The following is a 10,651-nucleotide window of genomic DNA, read 5'->3' on the forward strand; positions in this document are numbered from 1 at the left end:
GGATTCTGCGCCCCCAGGGGAACCCGATAGGCAAGCAGACTCTTATTCTGAAAGGAGTTTTTGAAAACAACTCAGGAGGTAACCAATACCATATCGTCGCTTACCATTTCTTGGAAGTCAAGGAGTATTATTCGCCCCACAATGTCCCTGGAGCACTTTAATTACACTTATTCTTGGCCGACTCTCATATTAACCAAAAGAGGCATTTCCCCCTCCCGTGTTAGTAAACTGATTATTGCTTCCATCAGTAGTGGTGACGATGTTGTACCACACATTTTTAACCTTTTAAGAATTTTTTCGGGCTGCTCTAAACAGCCCTGAAAGCACATGAGACAGAACTCGGGACACCTAATACAAAACTACTTCTTTTGGAAGGATCATACCTACCAAGAAGAAGAATCCTGCAACCTGTGAGTGGTGCTATGTAAATACTGTCTCGATGATACGCTTTCCAGGCTGATATTTTGTCGTCTTCAAACCCAGACTAAACTTAAGACTTTTTAACATTAACGATGCCCAGTGGTACAGCTTAAAGTTTTGGAATCATGCTAATTCCCGCCACGCCTTCTTATTTGCACTGGGAGAGTGCGGACCACTTTATAACTGGGACGCTTGCCATTCCAGGACACATAGCGCCAGCAGTAAACAGTCTAGTTGTCTTTGCCAACGTATCCTGTGTTAGGGGGTCGCAAGTGCGCAACATGCGACCACTAATGAAGGCACTCTAACTACGGGGAGAACATTGCATTTTTAATGAACTGAGTATTCGTGCAGCAGGCCATGGACGCTGGTACGGTGTCAGTGCCGAGCCCTGTTTTATATCTTCTTGGCGTATTTTGGTTGTCAGAATCTAAAGGCGGGGAGATGAAGTCGTAGCTTTTAGCCAGCCTGGCTGATAACGAATCTACCGTGATTCTGAATAGCTAAGTAAATGACCTCCTTTGGAAGACCCTTAATCTGCGGAGGAAGATGATGATTTTGCTTTGGTGCGTGTTAGGATCAGCATAAGGTGCTGATTGTTGGAGAGAGTTAAACTTGGTATCCTGACAAATAGTAGGCCCAGGAATCGCATCAAGGCACCTTTAACAACATAGGGGCAGAGGTCTGCTCCACCGAACGTCCGGCCCCACTCATTTAGCGCACTAATGTAGTCATCTGCATAAAGTGATGTGAGCCGAATGAGTGGACTCTGCGCTATTGTAATGTGGAGCGTGAATCTGTGTAGGAGTTCCTAATGTCAAATGTGCAAGTGGGCGGGTACGATAGATAAGAGTGAAAAAGTCAAGGGAGGGAGGGACAAAGGGGTCGTCCTCGTGTCGTGGTGTAGCCCGTGTCCTATGTGCAGAGGACAATATTTGGAAAAGGCCTCCTGCGCTGTACACAGACTCCGGTCTCTATTAACAAAAGGCTTTCCCCTTATTCGCTTTTTTAAAATGTATCTGCATTCATCTGTTTATAAAGATTAGCCCAAATATTAGAGGTGTGTGAACATATTGATATACTTAAGTATCGCAATATTTAGTTTTATGATATTGTATTGATTCTCAAAACCACTGTTTTCATTTTTGTGTTTAAACAGTGTAGTTTAGATAGTGAAGAGAACGTAAAGTGAGGGCTATGACTTTTTTAAAATCACAATATATCGCCTTGCTTACAGTACCGCAATATATTGCAATATACTATTGAATTATGACCCTTGTATCATGATACGTATTGTATTGCCAGATTTTTGCCAATATATAGACCTTACAGATATCCATTATCCGGATATCACTAGGAGCAAAAAAACATTGGCCATTGTCCCCAGAAACTAAATTGCTGTCAGACAATGGGTTACCACCCTGGAAGACCAGATATTTCCCTCAGCGGAGACCCAGTCAGAGCTGAAAGGAGAGTAATATAGGACTCCTGTCAGATGGACAGAAACACAGACAGATTAACATTTGTTTTGACAAACTCTCGCAATAACTGCAAAAAAGATGCATTTAAGGTGCATTACTGGAAGTGCAGGATCCAGTGTGAGAATGACCCACACTAGGGTCATGAGTTGGGATATCTCAAACACTGCTATATGCACAGTTTGGACCATTCTTTGTCATATCTGTCCTTGGACTTTATGAAAAATACTAAATCAGTGAAGCATTTCCTTCATCCTTGATTATGTAATGGACTATTTGCCGGCAACATACTTCCTGGAATTGTTTGATGGTGTAATGATCAGTTAATAGGACAAGGTCTTAAGTTTGGGGGTTTATTATGCTAAAAAGTAAACAGAGTGAGTAAAGGTCCTTGCGAGTACACTAATACAAATATGTGCGTGAAGGCATGGCATGCACTCCTTATGTCACTGTACAGAACATCTGTGTCTCCATACATGTGTTCATGCCATGGGTGCATCTAGCGAGTGTGTGTTTGTTCTGTTCACTCATTGTGTGCATGTGAATGTGTATGTGTGTGTCTGAATCTTTAATGCAGAGAGCCTAATCTTTATTTAATCACAAACTATTCCGAGTGCTTCCCTGACAGAGACAAGTGGGAGGGTTTTAGAGAAGAATACAGCGGAGTGGATGTTTGGTTGGCGGTGTCGGGTTGCCGGGTTTGGGGGTCCAGAAGTGTATTAGCACCCCACTGGCAGCTGAACACTTTGATTGGCAACCCACAGTTTCCACGATGACAGAGAAGCTTTCTGAATGGGGCCGAACCAACATGAAAGGGCAAATAGAGTGTAGAGTCAACACACACATACACACAGAGGAAAATTAAATCTCAGAGGTTTGTGATGCATTTGCAAAGAAGCCAGCCTGTTAAACTTGGCCAACTTGTGCTGTATCCACAATGCCTGCAGGAAAGAGAAGCTTGCTTAGCTACATTTTCTTAGCCTATTTGATTGTGTGGTCAGCCATAGTTATGTAAACTTGCCACCGTAGGAACAGTGGTTGCATAACCTGCGAAACGTGCCACAACATAACCATGCGTACGTAATAGGTGCGCTCCGATACATAAACGAACAGCACTACATCTCTGCCAGCAGCTGTCAGTCAAATCCAGACCTGCATAGCCATTGACTCTCCAATAAACTGAAAATGTTCACTTATTGGGCTGCTGTTTACTAACTCTACTGTAGATAAAGCTCAATAAAGTCCCAATAAAAATGACACTGAAAGTTAATTTACCATACCATCTAATAATCAATATCCCCATGTGAGAAGGAGATAACTCTGTTGTTCTGCACCATGTGTGAGTCTTTATTATAGATTTTTATAGGACAGCTCCTGCTACTGAAATAAGGTGTAATAACCTCACCAGATGAATCTCAGATGATAATTAAAACCACCTCATTTTAATTATACAGTATCATATCGCTTTCATTCAAATGCAAATTCCACTCCTCAATATTGTTTCACTGAGAGATTTGCATCTCTCAAACACAAATGACAGGATTACATTATTATCAAACAGTAACAGCTTTGTTGCAATGAAAAGAAAGACAGGAGCCTGGCATTGGCAAACGTCTATGTCCAATCTTCATTAAAACTCCACCTTTCTCTTACACAGTGTGGAGAAAAACATAATGTGTTTTATTAAGAGTTGATGGATTTGGCTGTAGCCTGACTAAAAAGCCCTTTGTGAAGAGACATTTTGCTTTGGAAGGTTCCTAACTAAGTGAAAGGACCTGGAAGTATTTCAGTGGCAGCCATGATAAGAGCTGTTCGAATTCTCTAAATGCTAAGGAAAGGAGCTTCAATTGTTCATTTTTTATCTCCTTTAGCAGGGGATACTATGGACCATCCTTTAGATACGAAAGGAGATAATGCCGTCCCACAATTCCTTGCAGCAGCAACATTTAAAAAGCCGCCCACTTACAAATACAAACAACCAAGTAGTAGTATTAGAAGATTATGATATGTATAGTTGCAGATTTGTATGACTGGTAGCCTGTACATGAACCAACATGGTAAAAATGCAGAGTCTACGTATCTAAAAATCACTTTTTATAGTCCATCTTCAGAACGTTGTAGTTCCATCGCAGCAGACACACATCATCAACATCTGCCATCACGTAATTACGTAGCGTAGCAAAGTTCAGTCGGATTCTCTCAGCACCGCGGTTGTCTTTTCCTGAGTCCTTAAGAATTCTCCTTTATGTCTTTACTTGACCTCAGGACGTTTCCCATTGAGGTCAAGGAAACATGTGTAGAATACGACATAGGACCTACTTTTTTTGACAATTCAACCAGACCCTTGGATTTGTGTTTTCCACCATCTTTTCCAGTTACTTGAGCTATAAAATCTTAATTTGGGCAAAGGGGTGAAGCCTTTGGAGTAGTGGTGCTACTGGTGGTGGTGATGCTTCAGCATTTTTTATTTTTTATTTTTTTCAGCTTTTGGCTACGGTGATGGCTGCCAGATACACACACATACACACACAGAGTGATAGCATCAGTAAAAGGTCTCTTAGGGGAAACAGAATGGCTTTTAGTTTCCCCTTTAAAAACAGAGTCAGCTTGTCCTTGTTTCCCTGTACTGTACCCATTACGCACGTGTCTGCTGTGTGTGCTTTGATGTGTGTGTGTTTGTTTGTGTGTGTGTGTGTGTGTGTAAGGGAGGGGATGCTGTCATCTTCCTACAGGATCATTGGATCCTCTCCCACTCTGTGTCTACCGCTGCAGAAATCCTCCCATCTGTCGCTCCTAATCAGCAGAGAGCAGCTTGCATGTTCACAGGGTCTTATAGTGCGATGACATCTCTCTTTCTCCCTCTCTCTCACTCTCTCTCCAACACACACACACACAAACACAGGCGCACACACACACAGAGATTACTAACACTGACACAGCAAAGCAAACTGCAGCATCACATGCCCTTCTGGCCGTTAGCAAACCAAACACCATACTTTTCTTTCTCTGTTCAATTCTTTTCAAAGCAAGAGCTCTTTTAAAGCTGCGCTAATCTTTTTTGGTTAACTTTTTTTATGGGTTATGTAAAAGGTGTCACTTTTAGTGACAAACCCACAGAGAATTATCACCCAACTCTGCAGTTCTATGCATGTTGTAGTGTCTTTAAGCTCATTGTTTTGGATTTGCAACCCCCAGCTTTACTGTTTTGGTTCAGGTTGGTTTTGCATTTAGCAGCTAAAGAGCCAATTATTTCCCTCAGGACATTAATTCCAGAAACACAACTCTAAATAAATGCTAGCATTGTTGTTGTTAGATTCTAAATAGACAATTGTTTGATAGCATGTTAGCTATTGTCAACTTAGACAAAGCTGATAATATGCTAGTATTGTGTTTACAGCTTGTTATGCTGCTCCCAAGTGGCCAAAGAAATTTATTAACACAGATAACACAGAGAGGTAAACAACTAGTTTTCACAACTGAAATCTAGTGTAACACAGTGTGTCTGAAAGGTTTAATTAGTTTTTTGTAAATGTGGATTGATCTTCAGATCAATTATTTCATTTAAAAAGAACAACATGCATGGTGCTTCCTCCTGCAATAAGTTTCTATCAGGTAACTGTTATCAACTTTATCAATCCGCCATTAATCAGTACAAACATGACACTTCCTTGCAATTAAATTCAAGTAAAATATGCTGTCTTTTTGGATAGCAGTCTAATCATCTGGTATTTTGATACAACGTAATGTCTTATACTGGCCCAGAAATCCCAGCTGCTGGCCAAGTGCTTGCTGAGTCATCAGCATTGATCAATAACCCTGCCTGCCCGCTGCAGATATCATATGGTCATCATGTGCTGCGGCGCAGAAATAAACCATACTTATTTTCAATTTGAGTTAGATTCTTTGTGGGATGTTTTGTGCAACTAGCGATGCAGTCGGTTTACATGAGATTTCCTAAGAGCCTAAAAAATCCCTGCAGCACAAATCTAACAATAGCTGCTGTATCACAAGACCTCTCCGAGGTATTTGCGTATTGTAGCATGGGGAAGATAAAAATAGCACTTTCTGTCTCTCCCTCTCTTCATCTCTCTGTATCCATCCATCCAGTGTAACTGTTAATCTCATCCTCCGGGCATAGATAACAGACACTGTGGACCAAGTCTGACGAGAGAGTGGAGAGACAGACGAGAGAAGACAGGAAAAACAACGTGTGGGACAGAGAAGTAGAAAGAGGCAGACAGAGACGAAGGGTCAGTTAGAAAGAAGTATTGGGACAGAATTAAAAGAGTTTAAAATATCCAGTAGCTACAATGGAGTCTGGTAGAAGTAAACAGGCTTATTTCAAGAGGAGCCATAATCCACCAATGGTCAACAATCATACACAGTCCTAGCCTGAGAACCACACGAATCTGCCGAGTTCATGATGTGTCATTTGTTGTGGTAGATTTGCAAAGTAGTCTGATTAACACATTCCAGGAGAGAATGGCAGTTTTTTGACAAAGGAGAGTGATTTTTGCTATTTCTAGAGTGAATCCAAGAACTTATTACAAGTAAACATCCATTTTCTGTGGTTTCTTAGAAGAGAACCTAGGCAATGTTTAAAGTACACACCACTGGAAGTGTTTCTGTCAGAGTGCTCAAGTTTGCTCTATATTGAGCAGTAAATTGAGATTTCTGACATATAAATCACAATTCATCATTCAATCATAAATAACAGCTGTAGAACGGTAATTTTCACATTCACACTATTATATGCAACACGTTTCATTGTGGAATTGTTAGCAAATATCTGATATTTTTGAGGGCAATATATGGAGCATAAATCTGACACTCAGAATTCAGACACTTTAATAAAATGGCAGACTGCAAATATAGTGCACTATATCAGTGGTTTCCAAGTTAAGATTTTGTTAACCTTTTGACAGAGCCAGGCTAGCTGTTTTCCCCTTGTTTCCAGTCTTTGTGCTAAGCTAAGCTAACTGACTGCTGGCTCCAGCTTCATATTTACTCCCCACTGAGTGGTATCAATCTTCTCATCTGACTCTTGGCAAGACAGCCAATAGGCATATTTCCCAAAATGACAAACTCTACAACCTCTACGCATTATATTTTCATAACCACGATTAGCTCTCACAAATCAAAACCACCAACCTTCCCTATTTATGTCCTTAGCTCTCAATCACAAGGTGTTTCGTCGATCAGTGAAGTGACCTTCTGCTTTGCCTCCTCTCTCCTCAGGTCTGTCCTGCGTCCCTGTCCTGCCACCACGCCGGGGTTCTTTCTACGTGGAGAGCGGCACAGGCGTGTCAATCGGTAGCGTGTTGGCCTTCTGGTGCAGAGAGGGATACCAGCTGGTTGGCAGTGACAAAATCTACTGCAATGTCAGGAACGGCAAACCGCAGTGGAGCAACTACCTGCCTGTGTGTGAAGGTAAGCAGGTTTAAGCAGGTTTATCTGGGGAAATCAAGCAGATTTTCAGCTTCTCTTTACAATTACCCATGTTCCAAATGACCAATCTTCTTAAGCGAGTAAGTTCACAGCAACCGTTGTGGTTTCCTGCATTCGGTATGAGCTACGCCTGCAATGGTTGAACAAGTTCTCATTTCTCATGTCTGGTTATGCGTGAAATCTGGTTGGAGCTCGCATGTAAAGCCTCACTGGGGAACTTGCACAGTACCTTTTCATGCTCAGGGAAGATGTCAACCCTTTTCCTCTAGTCTTATCAACTTCTCGCTGACTGGAGAGAGGGAATAGGACAGAACCTTTAGTACATCAAAAACGTACTGCACAAGGAAGATCACCTTTATCAATAGAGAAGAGTATATAAAAAAAAAATACACAAATGGTTGCTTTTTCGATTCCTTTTCCTGGAACATTTTGTTTTTGTCCATTGGTTAAATTTGTAATCACGTATTTACTGTTTACTGTTCTGAAATTGTGCCATGCACTGCCGAACAGATCCTTGTTCTTAGTGGATAAATATACACCTTTTGTGTTTAATCATCCTCCAGGACCAGAGTACCAAATATTCAAATTCAGGTGGCGGCTGAAAACAATTTACAGGCCACTACTGAACACTGACATGTCAGTTTTTGTTCAAATAAATCTTTTGACATTTCATTTTTACCCCCCCAACAGCAATCCCCCGACCTGAGGACCGAGGCCTTAGAGTGGCTGTGTTGGCTTCAGTGGTGAGTGGCATTGTCATCCTCGCCATGTCCCTGTCCTTCCTCATCTGCTGCCTGCAGGAACGATCCAGTCGGGACCGAGCCAAGAAGGAGGGACGGAGCAGGTACGGCTGGAGAGAGCGGTGCCCTCAATACCCCCTGTTTTCAAACCCCCCCGGTGTATGAGGACTACTTAGCTGATAAGACTTTCTCCATTTTAGACGCAGAGAGAAGCGCTCGGCCCGTCGCAGCGAGTGTTGGCTGGAGAGAGAAGAGGGTGAGTGGGAATCTTTCCCCCCTCCCAAGATCTTCCATCTCTCCCAGAGGATGAACCCCCGGCTGGCTCCTGACAGCCCCCTCTACCTGACTGGAGGACTCGGTGGATATGAGAACAGAGGATACCAGAGGTAAACATCATAGAGAACCAAATATGTCATGGAGGTTGGCACTTTGTGTTGAGAAATGTAGTAAAAATAGACCAATGCTGAACAGCTGTGCAGCCCACTGTTATCCTAAACACATTTGACATTTATTGCTAAAAATCTTGATAATGCGATGCCTGTTTGGTGCACCACCTATACCAACTGCTTAAATCCATCCAGTTTAGTAAGTTTCATTAATAAATACCATGATAGGTGTTGCAGCTTTGACAAAAACAAAAGATAAAGAAGGTTTTGGCCTTTAAACATCATCAGAGCAAATGGATGACACAAGCTGATCCGTCACCTTATAATGGGACCAAATAGAGAACACCTGTGCTTATGTCATGGAAGTACACATGGGATATGCAGTCCAATACATTTCCATTGTAAACCCCTGACGTATAGATTAACACAACATGTGAGCATAAAACAGGCAATCAGCATACCAATAAAACAAGAAACAATAGATAAAGAAATACTGGATAGATTCCAGGAAAACCATCAGAAAATGGGGCCTGGATAACCCTCATACACACCAACACACTCAACCTACACCATGTTTGAAAGGTGAAATGGGTGTTCAGTAACAGCTCCAGATCCATGTTCATGGCTTATTGCATCAGCAGTTTGAGAACTCGTGCCTCCTCTACTGTGATTGGTCGCTTTGTGAAATGTTAGACTGACAAGTGCAGAACCTCAAAGCTACCTTGAGCTGACTGAAATGTTGTCAACAAATCCCTTGAAAAGCAGAAAGCACTGAATTGATCTTACTAGCAAGTATTGCCTGTGAAGCCAAAGCCTGATATATCTGTCACTGGCTGACAGGTTCCTCCACTACCATGAACACACTATAGTTTTGAGTCAGCCCCCCACACACTGTACTGCTGACACTCAGTAGCACATCAGAAGTGCATGAATCCACCGCTGATAATAGCCCCGAAAAAAAGTTTTCTATGAAACTACGTATTTGACACAAGATTTACGTCTTCAGTGGGAGCCGATGAGCCAAGGCAACAGATGTATTGAACGTTGAACTGAAACTGAAATATTGTTAGTTTTTGGCCTTTTCATAGTTTTGTTGACAATAAAAAACAATATAGAATGACACCAGTCATATCCTTTCACATGGTGTATGCGTAGGACTCATTGTAGAAAATATATGCTGGTGGTTCCAGGAGGCTGATGCACTCTGATACTATTGAAAACTATGTTAAAGAAGACAGTGGAACCACTTACTCAAATTATTTTCTATATAAGTTACAACTTTGGGTCTTACTTTCTCACCCCTAATTTCTTGCTCTCTTGCTCTGTCTTTCATACAGGAGTCAGGAGAGCTTGCTGAAGGCCTCCATGCCTGGGCTGTACCGCTCCGACTCTCAGCTTTACCCACACGTCGTGCTGCAGAGGGTCCCAACTCCGACTGCACCCTCCGCCCCATCCGCTCCGTCCGCCCCCCTCTACCTCCACCTCCCTTCCTCCTCCTCCGCTGCCTCCTCGCCCGCCCACAGCCAGCCTCACATCATGGCGCAGTATCCCACCCCGACGTACCCGCCAAACCCCAACACAGCTGTGCCCGCCTACCCACACCCGACACCGGCGCCTATCTACCCCAACCCCAACCCGACACCACAGCGGCCATGGCAGTAGCGACCTCTTCCACTTTCTCTGTTCTAAAGCAGACATGAAAAAAAGGTGTAAAAATGGAGATGCAGCCAGTGTAGAAGTTCCCCCTTTGTGCTGCATGCTTGCTGAACTCGTCCTGCATTTTGGACTCAACAGGAACACAGATTTTCTTTTTCCTTAATTCTTACTGAACTGCTGCTGCACTTTCTGCAAGAGGAGTTCTCTGGAGGAGGTCTTGCATTCTTTTAGCCGTCGGAAATTATGAGAAAGCTTCAAGTAGCCCGTCGACAAGGGAACGCAGGAAGCTTTTATTTAAGGAGTGACGTTCATGAAAGAATAACCTGCAATAAAGGATCATAAAAGACTTTGACTGTGGCTGCCACTGTTCAGGCAGCTCAAACCTCTCAGCAGTGTTCATTTTTTTAATAGTTTATTGTTATGAAAAGGATCCCTATCAGCCTTCCTGAGGTCCACATACTCTAATCTAGACAGATATATATATATATATATATATATTATATATTTTTTTTTTTTTTTTTTT

General features: G+C 42.4%; 1 protein-coding gene across 1 annotated transcript in view; it reads left to right on the forward strand.

Moving 5' to 3' along the window:
* The window catches only part of zgc:162331 (uncharacterized protein LOC793007 homolog), a 33,813-nt gene extending 23,200 nt beyond the window's left edge, over positions 1 to 10,613 (forward strand). Inside the window, exons 3-6 of the mRNA XM_035677905.1 lie at positions 7,137 to 7,328; positions 8,037 to 8,190; positions 8,287 to 8,472; positions 9,810 to 10,613. Coding sequence (XP_035533798.1) covers positions 7,137 to 7,328; positions 8,037 to 8,190; positions 8,287 to 8,472; positions 9,810 to 10,134 — 857 coding nt within the window. The 3' untranslated portion in view covers positions 10,135 to 10,613. The remainder of the gene's footprint in view (positions 1 to 7,136; positions 7,329 to 8,036; positions 8,191 to 8,286; positions 8,473 to 9,809) is intronic.
* Positions 10,614 to 10,651: the final 38 nt, after the last annotated feature.

The sequence above is a fragment of the Morone saxatilis genome, unplaced genomic scaffold (genome assembly GCF_004916995.1).
Source record: "Morone saxatilis isolate NCDOM2014 unplaced genomic scaffold, NCSU_SB_2.0 Contig10, whole genome shotgun sequence".
Taxonomy (NCBI): Eukaryota; Metazoa; Chordata; class Actinopteri; family Moronidae; genus Morone; species Morone saxatilis.